This window comes from Scyliorhinus torazame, chromosome 2, assembly GCF_047496885.1.
Source record: "Scyliorhinus torazame isolate Kashiwa2021f chromosome 2, sScyTor2.1, whole genome shotgun sequence".
Taxonomy (NCBI): Eukaryota; Metazoa; Chordata; class Chondrichthyes; order Carcharhiniformes; family Scyliorhinidae; genus Scyliorhinus; species Scyliorhinus torazame.
In genome coordinates, this window is record NC_092708.1 from 173,566,031 (window position 1) to 173,584,673 (window position 18,643).

Consider the following 18,643-nt stretch of genomic DNA (forward strand, 5'->3'; position numbering starts at 1 on the left):
CCCTGGCATGGACCCCCCATCCCCCTCCCCGGCACGGACCCCAACCTCCTCCCCGGCACGGACCCCCCCCCCCATCCTCCTACCCGGCATGGACCCCCCCATCCCCCTCCCAGGCACGGACCCCCCATTCCCCTCCCCGGCACGGACCCCAACCTCCTCCCTGGCACGGACCCCCCCCCCCCCCCATCCTCCTCCCCGGCACGGACCCCCCCATCCCCCTCCCCGGCATGGATCCCCCTCCCCGGCATGGACCCCCCCCATCCCCCTCCCCGGCACGGAACCCCCATCCCCCTCCCCGGCACGGACCCCCCCATCCCCCTCCCCGGCACGGACCCCAACCTCCTCCCCGGCACGGATCCCCCCCCCACCCCCCTCCCCGGCACGGACCCCAACCTCCTCCCCGGAACGGACACACCCCCCCATCCTCCTCCCCGGCACGGACTCCCCCATCCCCCTCCCCGGCACGGACCCCCCCCACGCCCCTCCCCGGCACGGACCCCCCATCCCCCTCCCCGGCACGGACCCCCCCTCCCCCTCCCCGGCACGGACCCCCCATCCCCCTCCCCGGCACGGACCCCCCATCCCCCTCCCCGGCACGGACCCCCCCCCATCCCCCTCCCCGGCACGGACCCCCCATCCCCCTCCCCGGCACGGATCCCCATCCCCCTCCCAGGCACGGACCCCCCCATCCCCCTCCCCGGCACGGCCCCCCCCCATCCCCCTCCCCGGCACGTCCCCGCATCCCCCTCCCCATGTCCCTCCCCGGCACAGATCCCCCTCCACGGCACGGACCCCCCCATCCCCCTCCCCGGCACGGACCCCCCATCCCCCTCCCCGGCACGGACCCCCCATCCCCCTCCCCGGCACGGACCCCAACCTCCTCCCCGGCACGGACCCCCCCCCCCACCCCCCTCCCCGGCACGGACCCCCCCCCCCCCCCATCCTCCTCCCCGGCACGGACTCCCCCATCCCCCTCCCCGGCACGGACCCCCCCCATCCCCCTCCCCGGCACGGACCCCCCCATCCCCCTCCCCGGCACGGACCCCCCGTCCCCCTCCCCGGCACGGACCCCCCCCATCCCCCTCCCCGGCACGGACCCCAATCTCCTCCCCGGCACGGACCCCCCCCCCTTCCTCCTCCCCGGCACGGACCCCCCCATCCCCCTCCCCGGCACGGACCCCCCATCCCCCTCCCCGGCACGGACCCCCCATCCCCCTCCCCGGCCGGACCCCCCCATCCCCCTGCCCGGCACGGACCCCCCCATCCCCCTCCCTGGCATGGACCCCCCACCCCTTCCCCGGCACGGACCCCCCATCCCCCTCCCCGGCACAGACCCCCCATCCCCCTACCCGGCACGGACCCCCCATCCCCCTCCCCGGCACGGACCCCAACCTCCTCCCCGGCACGAGCACCCCCCCCCCATCCTCCTCCCCGGCACGGACCCCAACCTCCTCCCCGGCACGGGCACCCCCCCAATCCTCCTCCCCGGCACGGACCCTCCCATCCCCCTCCCCGGCACGGACCCCCCTCCCGGCACTCCCCCGGAGCCCATCCCACTCTAACCACCCCCTCCCCCCCCAGCCGCACACACACACACACAACCCGAGACACACCTCTCCTCACACATTCAGACTGTGGCCACTCCATCGCCTTGCCAGCGGCCAACCCCCCAGGCCGTCACTCACCTCCACGCTGGTCGGCGTGAACCTAGAGCACAGGTTCACGCCGATGAAAAGGAGGTTTCATTTACGTCGACGTGAACGGTCATCACGTCGACGGGACTTCGGCCCATCCGGAAGGGAGAATATCGGCAGGCCGAAAATCGGCTGCCTTGCGCAGACCCGTGCCATTCTCCGACGTCAGCGGCGCAATTAACGCCCCGCCGATTTTTCTCCCTTCGGAGACTTTGGCAACCGGCGGTGGCAGGATTCACGGCGGCCAACGGCCATTCTCCGACCCGCTGTGGGGTCGGAGAATGATGCCCCAGAAGTGGGAAAATATTTTTCAGTGTTCAGACCAGATACTGCGGCATGGTGGCACAGTGGTTATCACTGCTGCCTCACAGCACCAGTGACCCGGGTTTGATTTCAGCGTTGGGTGACTGTCGGTGTGGAGTTTGCATGTTCTCCCCGTGTCTGTGTGGGTTTCGTCCGGGTGCTCCGGTTTCCTCCCATAGTCCAAAGATGTGTAGGTGTGGAGGATTGGCCATGCTAAAAAAAAAAATCCTCTCTGTGTCTAAAGATGTGCGGATTAGGTGGGATTACAGGATTACGGGGATAGGGCTGTGGCTGGGCCTAGGTGGGGTGCTCTCTCAGTGTGTCGGTGCAGACTAAGTCGTGTAGGCATCCCACTGTAGGGATTCTATGGATTCTATCACGAGACCCATGGGTTAAGATAGTCAGTGGCAGCAGCGATAAAAAAATGTAAGAAGCAGAAAACATAGGATGGAGGCACCAAGTGGAGTTCTAGAACATTCAATAATGGGATCACTGCTGTTTTGGATTATTAATGACACTATTTGGCTCCCAATTTCAAAAATTGAAGATTACATGAAACGTGCCAGGGGAAGGTAGCAATGGATTTCAAGAGGATCCCGATAGGCTAATGGAATGAATGGACACATAGCAAATGAAATTAAACGCAGAAAGGTGGGAGGCAATACATTTTGGTAGCAAGCACAAGGTGAGACAATACAAACTACATGATACAGTTTTAAAGGAGGGGGATGGGTGGAAGAGCTGAAAGTCCTGGGGGTGTTTGTGCAAAATATTTGGAGGTGGCAGGACAGGTTAACAAAGCACATAGGTTCCTGGACTATATAAATAGAGAACTAGAATGCAAAAGTCAGGGAATGGTCCAATACTTATATAAAACATGAGAACAAAGAACAAAGAAATGTACAGCACAGGAACAGGCCCTTCTGCCCTCCAAGCCTGTGCCGACCATGCTGACCGTCTAAACTAAAATCTTCTACACTTCCTGAGTCCGTATCCCCCTATTCCAATCCTATTCATGTATTTGTCAAGATGCCCCTTAAATGTCACTATCGTCCCTGCTTCCACTACCTCCTCCGGCAGCGAATTCCAGGCACCCACTATCCTCTGTGACAACTTGCCTCGTACAACTCCTCTAAACCTTGCCCCTCGCACCTTAAACCTATGCTCCCTAGTAATTGACCCCTCTACCCTGGGGAAAAGCCTCTGACTATCCACTCTGTCTATGCCCCTCATAATTTTGTAGACCTCTATCAGGTCGCCCCTCAACCCCCGTCGTTCCAGTGAGAACAAACCTAGTTTATTCAACCACTCCTCATAGCTAATGCCCTCCATACCAGGCAACATTCTGGTAAATCTCTTCTGCACCCTCCCTAAAGCCTCCGCATCCTTCTGGTAGTGTCGCGACTAGAATTGAACACTATACTCCAAGTGTGGCCCAACTAAGGTTCTATACAGCTGCAACATGACTTGCCAATTCTTATACTCAATGCCCCGGCCAATGACAGCAAGCATGCCTTCTTGACTACCTTCTCCACCTATGTTGCCCCTTTCAGTGACCTGTGGACCTGTACATCTATATCTCTCTGACTTTAATACTCTTGAGGGTTCTACCATTCACTGTATATTCCCTACCTGCATTAGACCTTCCAAAATGCATTACCTCACATTTGTCCGGATTAAACTCCATCTGCCATCTCTCCGCCCAAGTCTCCAAACGATTTAAATCCTGCTGTATCCTCTGACAGTCCTCATCGCTATCCGCAATTCTACCTAACTTTGTGTCATCTGCAAACTTACTAATCAGACCAGTTACATTTTCCTCCAAATCATTTATATATACTACAAAGAGCAAAGGTCCCAGCACTGATCCGTGTGGACCACCACTGGTCACAGCGCTCCAATTAGAAAAGCATCCTTCCATTGCTACTCTCTGCCTTCTATGACCTAGCCAGTTCTGTATCCACCTTGCCAGCTCACCCCTGATCCCGTGTGACTTCACCTTTTGTACCAGTCTACCATGAGGGACCTTGTCAAAGGCCTTACTGAAGTCCATATAGACAACATCCACTGTCCTACCTGCATCAATCATCTTTGTGACCTTTTCGAAAAACTCTATCAAGTTAGTGAGACACAACCTCCCCTTCACAAAACCATGCCGCCTCTCACTAATACGTCCATTTGCTTCCAAATGGGAGTAGATCCTGTCTCAAAGAATTCTCTCCAGTAATTTCCCTACCACTGAAGTAAGGCTCACCGGCCTGTAGTTCCCGGGATTATCCTTGCTACCCTTCTTAAACAGAGGAACAACATTGGCTATTCTCCAGTCCTCCAGGACATCCCCTGAAGACAGTGAGGATCCAAAGATTTCTGTCAAGGCCTCAGCAATTTCCTCTCCAGCCTCCTTCAGTATTCTGGGGTAGATCCCATCCGGCCCTGAGGTCTTATCTACCTTAATATTTTTCAAGACGCCCAGCACCTCGTCTTTTTGGATCTCAATGTGACCCAGACTTTCTACACACCCTTCTCCAGACTCAACATCCACCAATTCCTTCTCTTTGGTGAATACTGATGCAAAGTATTCATTTAGTACCTCGCCCATTTCCTCTGGCTCCACACATAGATTCCCTTGCCTATCCTTCAGTGGGCCAACCCTTTCCCTGGCTACCGTCTTGCTTTTTATGTATGTGTAAAAAGCCTTGGGATTTTCCTTAACCCTATTTGTCAATGACTTTTCGTGACCTCTTCTAGCCCTCCTGACTCCTTGCTTAAGTTCCTTCCTACTTTCCTTATATTCCACACAGGCTTCGACTGTTCCCAGCCTTCTAGCCCTGACAAATGCCTCCTTTTTCTTTTTGAGTTTCTTTTACTTTCCCCAGCTGCCTTGTCAGTTCTGGACCCAACATGTGAAGGCCATGGTGAGGTGATTTGCTGGAATGATTGCAGAGTTAAGAAATTGTAGTTACAAGAATAGACTGGATAAACTAGAATGGAAATGGTGAAGAGTAAATGTGATACATGAAGTTAAAATCATTGTGATGAATGGTTACTGTACCCTTAACACCATGTAGGTGATGCCCCTTTAAGACCAGGTTTGGAACCCTGGGGGACTCCTCCTCCGCCTCCGCCCACCAGGGAGCCGTATATAAGGTGACGCCCTGTAGGTGGCACTCAGTAAGCACATGTCTTGGTCACTGACTAGTTCTCTGCTTATTAAAGCCTTAATTTACCATTCTACACTCTTGTGTCGTTACTGAGAGTACTACAATCATGAAGGGTGTTAATGAAATTTTTAAGAAAGAGAAAGGATTGTCAATGCCTGAAAGGTCAATCACCAGAGGGCACAGATTTAAGGTGAATGGTAAAAGAAGCAGAGATGACATGTGGAGAAAATTAGCACAATATCTGGTGTGGTGGTGGGAACAACTTCAATAAAAGTACCAAATACCGTGAATGCTGAAGATCTGAAATAAAAACAGAAAATGCGGAAACTGTCAGCTGGCCTGGCATGAAAGACCATCAACCTGAAACATTAACTCTAATTCTCTCTCCACAGCTGTGAAGTATTTCCAGCATTTTCTGAAACAGATTCAATAGTAATTTTCATTTAAAAATTTTTTTTAAAATTAGAGTATTGGTAGTTTTTAAAATAATAATAACAATAACAGCAACATAAAAATGATACAATGAACATTTCCATCCCCATCACATTCTTCACCCCCCCCATCAATAAAGCAATAGTCTAGCCCCCCCCCCCCCCCTTGAATTTCTGCTTCTGCTGACATTTTAAGAACTCCAAGAAAGTCGACGAACGGCTGCCACCTCCGGGTCAATAGTAACTTTCAAAAGTGAGTCGGTTAAATACTGGAAGGTGTACAAACTGCAGGGAAATGGGGTAAGAGCTGAGGAGTGGGGTTAACTGGATTGCAGTTTGAAGAAGCCAGCACAGCCACATAGGGCTGGATTCACTGGTGGGAACAGAGAATCCCAACAGTGGGTGAATTCCTGCCCAGCCTCCTTCTGTGCTGCATCATTCTATGATTCAATGATGTGTTGCCATCTTTTCCATCTGGTTGCTAATCAAAAGACGCTATTTTTCTATATTTTCTCCTAATGTTAGAATCCTTTTCTTCAGGTTATGATTTTGTTGTGCAGCCAGCAAAGTTTCATCTGCTGTCATGTTGATTACTGCCACCCTCATTGCTACCAACATCACAGCCGATCTTGTGCTCGCCTTGTGCGGGCAATAAAACTCCTCTACGGAGACACTGTGGATTCTGTCCGGGAAGATGACACTACATGTAAAGTAGGCTTGAGGGTCAAGAAATCAAAGGAGGTATTTATAACTCTTCAGCTCTATTAACTAACATTCTGCCTGTTTATTGTTCTTACTCCTAAATTCCTTATTTTTGTTGTGCTTTCTGACATTTAAAACTACCACAAAAATGAGCATTATGCTTGTCTTAATTTTGTCTCAATTTTCAGCATGTGTTCACTTTGAAGGAGTGCTGCATTATTGGAGGTGCCATTTGTATTCTTGTTCTGATGATTCATCTGTGCATTAAAAGTTCTTTAGCAGTATTTGAAGAGAGGGATGGCATTCTCTTGGTTCTTGGCCAAGATTTCTACTTAAAAATCCCAGCAAAAACAGATCGACTAGTCACTCATCTCAGTTCTGTATTTGTGACATTTCTGTGTGCAAAACACTGGCAGAATGCTTATGATACTGGACTGATTCCTTTGGCACAGATTAATGCTCTGAAGAATGAGTTCAAATTTGGTGTTAAATCTAACATGGATGTGGGGCGAGGGGGGTCAGAGAATCGCGGGGGGGGGGGGGCCCGCCAACCGGCGCGGCGCGATGCCTGTCCCGCCGGCGTAGATTAAACCACCTACCTTACAAGGCGGCGCGGGCGGGCTCTGGGGTCCTGGGGGGGCGCGGGGCGATCTGGCCCCGGGGGGTGCCCCCACGGTGGCCTGGCCCGCGATCGGGGCCCACCGATCCGCGGGCGGGCCTGTGCCATGGGGGCACTCTTTCCCTTCCGCCTTCGCCACGGTCTCCACCATGGCGGAGGCGGAAGAGACTCCCTCCACTGCGCATGCGCGGGAATGCCGTCAGCGGCCGCTAACGCTCCCACGCATGCGCTGCCCGGAGATGTCATTTCCGCACCAGCTGGCGGGGCACCAATGGCCTTATCCGCCAGCTGGCGGGCGGAAATTCGTCCGGCGCGGGCCTAGCCCCTTAAGGTTGGGGCTCGGCCCCCAAAGATGCGGAGCATTCCGCACCTTTGGGGCGGCGTGATGCCCGACTGATTTGCGCCGTTTTGGGCGCCAGTCGGCGGACATCGCGCCGTTTCCGGAGAATTTCGCCCAAGGTTACCTGCTGATTACCTCTAACTTTCCTAACTCAATTGATAAATCAGTACTCTTCTCCATATTGAACACCACTTGGAAGACGTACCAAGGGCAGAGAATGTACTTGAGGTGAGCACTTCAATATCCGTTACCAAGAGCAGCTTGGTAGTACCACTCGTGACCAAGCTGTCTGAGTCCAGACTGGGCCAGTGTCAGGTGGTGAGAGAACCAACAGGAGGGATAAACCTAGCTGACCTTGTCTTCACCAGACTACATTTGTAGGTGTGTTTGTCCATGACAGTATTGGCATCAGTGACTACTACAGTACTAATGGTGACGAAGTCATGTCTTCACATTTAAATCACCTTCCATCATCCCGTGTAGCAGTGCCACATGGAAGCATTGAGGCACAGTGGTAGCACCCCTATCACTGGACCAGAAGCTTTTGGTTTGAGTCAAATGGCAGGATTTGTTAACCATGGCAGGAGCATTCATAACGTGGTTCAATGGGCTGATAATCAGCTCGAGAATCCTTCCATCACTTCCCCCACTATTTCCCAAAGGGTAAAAAGGTGTGGGTGTGAAGAAACTCAAAAAAAAACTATGCTACGTGAGATTGATTTAAAATGGATCCAGTGCTCAAAGATGGGCATTCTTGATGTACTGTGGGCCATCAGCACTAGCAGAATAATACTGTACCCAATCTGTAATCACATGGCCTGGCATATCCCTCACTCTGACATTACCATAATGGGAGGATACCAATCCTACTTTAATGAGTAGTATCGAAAGGTATGCCAGGAGTTCGTACTAGGTAGACTTTAAATGAGGGACCAAGCTGGTGATGTTATGACACAGGACTAGATATATAGTAAATAGCAGAAATGGCATATTATAGACAAAGTTATAGGTGAGGGGGGAAAGGTTCAGCGGAGATGTGCGGGGGAAGTTTTTTATACAGAGGGTAGTGGTGGCCTGGAATGCACTGCCAAGTGAGGTGGTTGAGGCAGCTACGTTAGCGACCTTTAAGACTTATCTGCATAGGCACATGAACAGCATAGAAGGATACAGGCGGTTGGTCTAGATAGGATGCGTGATCGGCGCAGGCCTGGAGGGCTGACGGGCCTGTTCCTGTGCTGTATTGTTCTTTGTTCTTTAAGCAATGCCACGACCAACACATCAGATGAAAGCTCTGCAGTCCTGTCTCATCCTGTTGTGATTATATTCTGGTCCTCAAAAATATGGGAGTCAGTGCAAAAACCAAGGCTGAAGCATTTGAAACCATTTTCAGCCAGAGGTTCCACGTGGATGATCCATCTCATCCTTTTTTGAAGTCCCCAACATCACAGGTGTCAGTCTTCAACCAATTTGATACACTCCATGTGGTGTCAAGAAACGCTGAAGGCACTGGATACAGCAAAGGCTATTGGCCCCCAAAACACATGGCAGCAGTCCTAATGACTTGTGTTCCAGAACTAGTCATTATTCCAATACAGCTACAACACCAGCATCCACCTGAAAAATGGAAAATTGCCGAGACATATGCTGTTCATAAACAAAGAAAACTCGTAAGATCTGGCTAATTGCCACCTCATCAGCTCACTCTCAATCAATCATCAGCAAAATGATGGAATCTGTCTTCGCACCCACACCTTTTGTGGGGGAAGTATTCCATTCTGTCAAGCAGCACTCACCAATAAATTGCTCACCAACGCCGAGTTCAGCTCCAGACCCCACTACAGCCTAAACATGGACAAAACAGCTGCATTTTAGAGGCGAGATAAGAGTGTCTGTTCTTGACATCAAGGCAGTATTTGACAGTGTGGAATCAAGAACCTGAATTAGTATCCTTGACCCAATCACTTTCAACTGCTTCATCAATGATCTTCCCCCATTATAAAGGGATGTTGGCTGATGACTGCATGATGCACAGCTCCATTTGCAAATCCTCAGATAAAAAGGTAGTTCTGCCTGCATGCAAGACCTGGACAACATTCGGGTTTGGGCTGATAAGTAGCAAGTAACATTCATGGCACAAAAGTGCGAGGCAATGACCATCTCCAACAAGAATAAGCTTAACCACCTCTTCTTGACATTCAGTGGCATTATCCACCATCAACATCCTAAGAGTTATCATTGACCAGAATATTAACTGGATGTTCCTCTCAAATACTGTGGCTAGAAGGATAGATCAGAGACTTTGAATTCTGTGGTGAGTAATTCGCCTCTTGACTCTCCCAAACCTCTCCTCCATCTACCAGGCATAGGTTAGGAGTGTGATGGAATACTTCCCACTTGGTGCCTGAGTGCAGCTCAAACAATACTCAAGATGTTTGCCATTCAGGACAAAGCAACTGACTTGATTGATACCCCTGACTCCCCCTCAAGCACCACTTAAATATTAACTTCCTCCACCTCTGATACATGGTGGCAGCAGTGTATACCATTCCAAAAATGCACGGGATCAACTCACCAAAGCTTCTGTGAAAACACCTTACAGGCAGTACGTGGCACAGTGGTTAGCACTGCTGCCTATGGCGCTGAGGACCCGGGTTCGAATCCCGGCCCTGGGTCACTGTCCGTGTGGAGTTTGCACATTCTCCCCGTGTCTGTGTGGGTTTCAGGTGTCTGCAGATTGGGTGGATTGGCCACGCTAAATTGCTCCTTAATTGGAAAAAAATAATTGGGTACTCTAAATTTATATTAAAAATTAAGAAAACGCCGTCCAAAGATGCAACATCTACCATCTAGATACACAAAGACAGCAGACCGTGGGAATGCTACCACCTGTAAGTTCTCCTCAAAGTCATATACCATCCTAACTTAGAAATATATTGTTGTCCCTTCACTGTTACTTGGTCAAAATTCTGGAATTCCCATACATACAGCACAGTGGGTTTATCTAAACTACATGGACCACAGTGGTTTAATAAGGTGCCTCACCATCAGTTTCTCAAGGGAAATTATGGATGGATAATAAATGCTGGCCATGCCAGCAATGTCCACATCCCATGAGCAAATTTAAAAAATGACAGCAAGATGCAATTATGTTCTTTCAATTTCACCCAGTCATTACATTACCATAGTTATATGGTCCACTTAAGCTCCTCCAATCATTTTCTTACTATAACTGCGGTGACCAGATCAACATCTCGCAGCCCATTAGGCAGACAGGTCAAGCTGTTACTCTGAAAAGATACCTTGGCCTCACACCTGTTCCACAATGCGTCCCTGCTCAGCAGTGAGCCATTTTCACTTACAGAATCACAATGCTTTCGGCACAGAAGAAGGACATTTGGCCTGTCAAGTCTGTGCTGGTTCACCAGAGGAACAAGTCACCTAAGTGCCCTTACCCTATCGTCTCCCTGAAGTCCTGCAGAATCTTCCTCTTCATGTGCTCATCATGTACAGGTCACTCAAACAGCCCAGCACTCTGAGGTATTGTATGCAGTGTTAATTCCTGTTGCCACACCACTCTCCTACTCCTTAGACTAACTTAATCGTCTTTTCTCAAGACCCTTAACTCTTGTAATGGCAGGCAAATCATCCTCTTGTTGGCTTTGATTTTGACACTAACACTGCCCATCTCTAGCTCAGCCAATCTGCCATGGAAATCTTCATTCATGCCCCTGCCACCTACAAATTAGATGATTTCAATGCTTTCCTGGCTGACTTCTCATCTTCCAGACTGTATAAATTGAAAATCATCAAAAGCTTTTCTGTATCCGATCAGCTGGCCCATTACTTCTGCCCTTGCAGACCTCCTGTTTACATTATTTCCATGGCCTCACCTCACCCCTCCTTTCCTCTGTCCCCTGCTTTAGCTCTACAAGCACCATGCATCAGGGACTTCCTGTTCCTCAGGGGAGCATCTCTTATCTCCATTCACTTAAGCATTGGTGGCTTTGCCTTCAGCTGCCTTTCAAACTGCTATATAGGCATTGACCTAGGCACTGACAGCAGCAAACTCAGCCCTTTCGACCCTACAAATTCCTTATTACTAACATCTGGGGCCAGTATTGAAAATGGGATTGCTGTCTCACTGACAAGTCAAGCAATAGCCTGAAATGGTCCAAGACATCATGATCACCGTCCCTGGGTATGTCCTGTTTCACCGACACAGTGGTATACAGTTGGCAGGGAGTCCATCGACTCTGGACCCCATGAAGTCTCATGGCATTAGGTCAAACATGGGCTGATTACCACAGACCCCCCACCCCCTCAGCTGATGAGACATTACTCCATTTTGAATACAACTTGAAGGCAGCACTGAGGTTGGCAAGGGTGCAGAATGTACTCTGGTGGGGGACTTCAATTATTAAGAGTGACCCGATAACACCGTCAAGAAGAGCGAGAAACATACGTGACTACATTCATCAACTTGCCTGCCAACTTGTCCATGACATAAGCATATGTTGCCCTCTTTGTCCATAATAGGGTTCACTCCACCTCTTCTACTAACATATAAATAATAAGTGGCTAGTGAGATTTTTGGGCCCCTTTCATGTCAACTGCCATTCTATTCTCATATTCTCTCTTTGCCTGCCTTATTCGTCTTCACTTCCTCTTGCAACGTATTTTGATTGACCTGGTTCTCGGTTAAAGAATTCAGATGACACGCTGCTCTTTTTTTGTTTTATCATATTCTCTTTTACCCTTGCCATCCAGAGAGTCCTAGTTTCACTTCCCCTACATTTTACCATTGTTAGAATGTTCCTAACCTGTACTGAAACATCTCCTCCCTAGAGCTTCATTGTTCTGTTCCTGTTTTTCCTGACAATCCTTGGTTCCATTTTCTCTGGGCTATATCTCTTCCGATCCCATTGAAGTCAGTCCTCTTCAAATTTTGAAGTTCTACTTCGAATTGTTCCTCGCTTTCTCCCATTACTAATTTAATCCTCCCGCTTCTTACCCTTTAATCTAAAATTCTCCTATTTGATTGGTCCTAGACCCCCTGTGGTGCAACCTGTCCCTTCTGAATAGGTACCTCCTGCCCCAGAACTGGTCATAATGGCCCAAGAATCCTAAGCCTTCCCTCATACACCATGTTTCAAATAGCACATTTATCCTCAATATTGTCCTATTTTACCCCTGCTAACTCATTGCACTGGGATTAATCCAGAGATCAATCCAAACCTTAGAGGTCCTATTCTTAACTTCCTCCATTTCATTTCAAAGTTTGACTATAAGATATCAATACCCCCGCTATGTCATTGGTAAGGAAGTGTACTTCTGGCTCGGCCCCATCCCCCTGCAGAATATCCTGCACCATCTCTATGATGAGTGTTGAAGGCAACACACTATATGGGACTCACAACAGCAGTTATAGAATTGCTGCTTTGTCCTCCTAATGATGGGATTTCCTAAATGTTCCTGTATTTTTACACTTTGCTTTTCCCTCCTGTGCAGTCCCTTTCCATTAGTGTCATGCGTTACTTTGAGGTGTTTTCATTCCCAGCAGCCTCCAGTAGTAAGTGGGCACACACCCTAAAGCCTCATGTCCTTGCTGCATCTTTTGACCCTTCTGGATGCCAAATCAGCTTCTATCCTGGATTCCCATTGCCTCTGAGGTGGCTATGTCCTCATCATGAGATCCAGGGAACAGTTAGCCTCCCTGATGCTGCACAGTGACTGCCGCTGCTTGGAAATTCAGAGCAGGATGAGAAAGTGGACCAAGTCGAAGCTGAAGGACATTGGTTGTTCAATAAATGCACCTTGGCCCCTCTTTCCTATTGAGTAACAACCAGGGGCTGCTTTAGCACAGTGGGCTAAACAGCTGGCTTGTAATGCAGAATAAGGCCAGCAGCACGGGTTCAATTCCCGTACAGGCCTCCCCGAACAGGCACCGGAATGTGGCGACTAGGGGCTTTTCATAGTTACTTCATTGAAGCCTACTTGTGTCAATAAGTGAGTATAAAGTTATACATATATAAAATGTTGCTGTTTTTGTATTTGTTGGCGGAAAATCAATCCATTAATGGATTGTTAACAATTATCACTCATGTTTGAGCAATACCAAAATCCGGCATTCTGGGCTATCAGCTTAAATTATTAATTTTCAAGTTAAATTAAATATTTATTAATTAGCTTTTCCTCTCCAGTGTTCTGAAAAGTCATGCCTACGTACACCTTCCTTGAAAAAAAGAATACCTGTTACAAGTTTGGAAGGAAAAAAGGATTCCGGAATGTTGAAATACATTAGAACTCAGGTACAGTTATAAAGTTATTTGCTGCTTTTGTTTTTACTCTGCAGCTAAAAGCCGATGTAAAAATGTTATAATTCTCATTTATTAGTGATTAGTCATTGAAGGTACAAAAACTAGTCCATTTTTCCCACTCAGAAAATATCCGTAGCAGTAACCATGCACTGTACTGTTCTAGCACATTAAATTTATAATTCTCACTTCTGTTCTCCATGGTCTAGATTCACTCCTCCGTATTTCTGTTACCTCTTCCAACTCTACAACTTCCCACCCCCAGAACAACCCCAATTCAGGGCCATCCCCTCGATCTTGTGCAATCTCATTACTCTTGATCTATTGATCACAAATAAGGACATCTTTGATCACTTTCTTGTATTGCTGTCTAACTGAGGACCCACGAGGTCCACGACAAAACATCCATTAATCTCCCCAGCTCTCCAGGTAGGGGACGGAGGCCAACTACCTGGGGCTCGCTAAGGCAGGAAGTAAAAGAAAACCCAACTCGGGGCCTGGCGAGACCTATCTGCCCAGCGAGGTGTACAATGGGGGTGAAATGCTGTGGTAAGCATGTACTTGTAAATATGTACATAAATTAACCTTCGTTAACGACAGCTTCCTTATGACTTAATATACTGTCATGGAAATAAAATAGTCAGAGGCTTCGAGCTTCGTTTCAGATAATTTATTTGGACACGATCGTGGAGGGGTTGTAATGGTTGGAGACCACTCCAAGCACCCTACCTTACAAATTTAAGAACATAAATTTTTACCATGAAATAAACAACGTCGAGAACAAAAACAGCTTCTGCTAGCCAAGATTACATTAAACAAACCTTGGGATTGTTCTTCTTGCCGTTATCTATTACGCTTTCTGTCTTTTGCTAAAATAATACTAAAGCAAATGGGGAGGCATTGGAAGATGAATAGGAATCTCGGGAGGACCGTCATTTTTACCTACTGCACTCTACCTGCCAGAGACAACGGGAGGGACTTCGATGGAAGGTCACTGAAATCCTCCTTCATCTGATCCACCAACCGGACCAAGTTCAATTTATGTAGCCTGTCCCAATCCCTCGCCACTTGGATACCCAGGTACCTGAAACTGTCCACTACCACTCTGAACGGCAGTTCCCCCAGTCGCCTCTCTGACCTCGCGCCTGGACCACAAACATCTCGCTCTTCCCCATATTGAGCTTATAACCCGAAAACCGGCTGAATTCCCCTAAAATTCCCATAATTTCTTCCATCCCCTCCATTGGGTCTGAGACATACAGCAGTAGGTCATCCGCATACAGCGAGACTGTGTGCTCCACCCCCCCCGGGACCAACTCCTTCCAGCCCCTTGAGGTCCTCAGAGCAATTTCCAGTGGCTCTATCGCAAACAGCAGGGGGGAGAGGGGGCATCCCTGTCTCGTCCCCCGGTGCAGCCTGAAATAGTCCGAAGTCGTCCTGTTTGTCTGTACACTAACAACCGGAGCCCGGTACAGCTACCTAACCCAGTCAACAAAGCCGCTTCCAAACCCGAATCACTCCAGCACCTCCCATACGTAATCCCACTCGACCCGATCAAAGGCTTTTTCCGCATCCATCGCGACCAACACCTCAATTTTCCTACCTTCCGGGGGCATCATGATCACGTTTAGCAGCCTTCTTACATTGGCCACCAGCTGCATGCCCTTAACGAATCCAGTCTGATCCTCCACTATAACGTCTGGTACACAGTCCTCAATCCTGGAGAACAGAATTCTGGCCAGACATTTGGCATCTACGTTCAGCAAGGAAATCAGCCTGTAAGACCCACACAGCTCCGGGTCCTTGTCCCTTTTCAGAATGAGCGAGATCATGGCCTGTGACATCTTCTGGGGCAGATCCCCTCTTTCCTTGGCCTCGTTAAAGACCTTCATCAGCACCGGCCCCAATATTCCAAATAACTTTTTATAGAACTCGGCTGTGTACCCGTCCGGTCCCGGGGCCTTGCCCGACTGCATGGCCTTCAGCCCCTCCACTAACTCCTCCAGCCCAATCGGGGCCCCCAGCCCTTCTACCAGCTCCCCATCTACCTTTGGCAAAGTCAGCCCATCCAAAGAGTGCCTCATCCCCTCCGCCCCTCAGGGGGTTCAGACCTGTACAAGCTGCTATAAAAGTCCCGAAAGGCCTTGCTCACCCCTGCCGAGTCCCCAACTAAGTTCCCATCCCCGTCAATAACTTTCCCTATTTCTCTAGCTGCCTCCCTCTTTCTGAGCTGCTGTGCAAGCATCTTGCTGGCCTTCTCCCCGTGCTCATAAATCACCCGCTTCACCTTTCCAGCTGTTCCACTGCCCTCCCGGTGGTTAACAATCCAAATTCTACCTGTAGCCTCCAGCGTTCCCTTAGAAGCCCTGCCGCTCTAGCCTCCGCATACCTCCTATCCACTCGTAGAATCTCTTTTACCAGTCGGTCCGTTTCTGCCCCATCCGTCCTGTCCCTGTGAGCCCGGATCGAGATCAGCTCTCCTCTCATCTCTGCCTTCAGCGCTTCCCAGACCACCGCTGCTGAGACCTCCCCCTGTCATTTACCTGCAGGTAGTTCAGCATGCACTTCCTCAGCCTCTCGCACACCGCTTTGTCCATCAATAGCCCTACATCCAACCTCCATTGCGGGCGCTGCTTGCTATCCATGCTGACCTGCAGGTCCAGCCAGTGCGGAGCATGGTCCAAGATCGCAATCGCCGAATAATCCGTGTCCACCACCCCCGCCAACAGGGCCCTGCCCACAACAAAGAAATCTATCCGGGAATACACCTTGTGTACGTGGGAGTAAGAAGAAAATTCCTTGGTTCTCGGCTGCCTAAATCTCCATGGACACCCCCCCCCCCCCCCCCCCCCCCCCCCCCCCTCTGCCCCACCGTCTGCTCCATGAACCCTTTCAGCTCCTTTGCCATTGCTGGCACCTTGTCCGTTCTCCAGCATGACCGGTCCAGGCCTGGATCAATAACCGTATTAAAATCCGCTCCCATAATCAGCCTCTGCGAATCCAGGTCCGGAATCTTCCTGAGCACCCTCTTCATAAAACCCCCATCATCCCAATTTGGCATTTGGCGCATATACATTGACCAGCACTACCTTCATCCCCTGCAGCTTGCCACTAACCATGATATATCGACCTCCTACATCCGAGACTATTCTCCCCACCTCAAATGCCACCCGCTTGTTAATCAGAATCGCAGCCCCTCTTGTCTTTGAATCCAGCCCCGAGTGGAAAAGCTGACTAATCCAGCCTTTCCTCAACCTGACCTGATCCACTACTTTACGGTGTGTCTCCTGCAACATTACTACGTCTGCCTTCAGTCCCCTCAGGTGTGGAAACACACGTGCCCTCTTTACCGGCCCATTTAGCCCTTGGACATTCCAGGTGACCAGCCTAATTGGGGGGGGGCAAAGTGCCCCCCCCCCCACCCGCTGGTCAGCCATCCCCTTTCTTGGGCCTGCCTCCAGCCCTTGCGCCATGCCTCCTCTAGCCTGCCCCATGGCAGAACCCACCCCAGACCCCCTCAGTGACCTTCCATCGAAGTCCCTCCCACGTCAGCAGAACCCATCCCCCCCCTCTTCCCCTCCCCCCAGCAACACTACTCTAAAACCCAACCCATCTAATGAACTAAGCATATACACCCCCCCCCCCCACTGTGCTGCCGTGAGCTAGCTCACCCAACTAGTTTGGTGGCCCCCGGCGCCAAGAAGTCTCCCACTTATTATTCTCTTGCCCTCCACCCATGTAAACAAATGCCCTCATCCAACAATCCCCAAACAAACACCCAACAACAAGAAAACACAAAAACAAAAGCCCCACCCACCGAAACTCAGACAGGCACGTCTCCATCCCACAAAAGTGTACATCAATAAAAACACACAAGATAAAACACAAAAGGGCCATTGCCAACATCTACCGAGAAAAAAACCCAAAAAATGAAAAATCAACTTTTCTTCCCCCCTCTTTTTCCCCCCAAGCTGAGCTCTAAAAAAACCAGACACAAAACAATACGAGAAGGCATAGCCAATTTAACAACAGGAAAACAAAACCCACCAAAAACCAAGGGGGAGAAAACAAAAACAAAAACCACAGAAAAACAGAAGGAAAAAAAAGGGGCCCAATATAGGCCAACAAGTTGTCTCTGAGTCCGAATGTTCTCAAACTCCCACCAGTCCTTTTCTTTTCGCAAAGCCCAGTGCCTCATCAGGTGACTCAAAATAGTGATGTTGGTCCTCATGCGTGACCCAAAGACATGCCGGATACAGCAGACCGAACTTCACCTGCTTCTTAAAGAAAATAGCCTTGACTTGGTTAAATCCTGCCCTCTTCCTCGCCACCTCCACACTCCGGTCCTGGTACACCCGCAGGATGCTGTTATCCCACTTGCAACTCCGCGTGCGCTTGGCCACCGAAGAATGCATTCCTTGTCCAGGAACCTGTGGAATCTCACCACCATTGCCCTCAGAGGGTCCCCCGCCCGCGGCTTTCTAGCAAGCACCCGGTATGCCCTGTCCACCTCCAACGGTCAGGGGAATGCCCCCTCCCCCAGTGCTTTTCGAACATATCCACCACGTATGCCCCAGCATCCTCCCTCAGCTCCCTCCGGGAGCCCGACAATTCTTAGGTTCTGCCGGCGGGACCGGTTCTCAAGGTCCTCCACCTTCTCCAGGAGTCTTTTCTGCTGTTCCCGAAGCATTCCCACCTCCAGCTCCCCAGCTGTTTGATGCTCCTCTTGTTCAAGCAGCGCCTTCTCCACCTTCTGAATCGCCCGGTCCTGGGCATCCAGTCTGCTCTCTAGCAATTGATTCTTTGATCGGGTCCAAGCATTCCCGCTTCTGCCTGGCAAAGCCAGCCTGAATGGCCTGCATCACTGGGTCTGTTAGTCGCTGTGCTGCCACCCCAGGGGTCCGGTCCTCGGCCATACTGTCTCCCGTTGCAGCTTCAACACAGCTCGTTATTGACTTCTTGTTTCCGCCCTTTCGTGCACATCTGGTCCTTTTCTCCATACAACAACGCGAGGAAACAGTGCCCAATTGCCTCAGCCTTTAAATTTGCCATTCAAAACCGGAAAAAAGTCCGGGGTTA

General features: G+C 50.2%; 1 protein-coding gene across 5 annotated transcripts in view; it reads left to right on the forward strand.

Moving 5' to 3' along the window:
• Positions 1-18,643, forward strand: part of unc80 (unc-80 homolog (C. elegans)) — a 599,468-nt gene that overhangs the window by 302,848 nt on the left and 277,977 nt on the right. For all 5 annotated transcript variants that reach the window (XM_072480367.1, XM_072480341.1, XM_072480351.1 and 2 more), the window contains 2 exons: positions 6,130-6,330; positions 13,451-13,558. In XM_072480367.1, the coding sequence (XP_072336468.1) occupies positions 6,130-6,330; positions 13,451-13,558 (309 nt within the window). The remainder of the gene's footprint in view (positions 1-6,129; positions 6,331-13,450; positions 13,559-18,643) is intronic.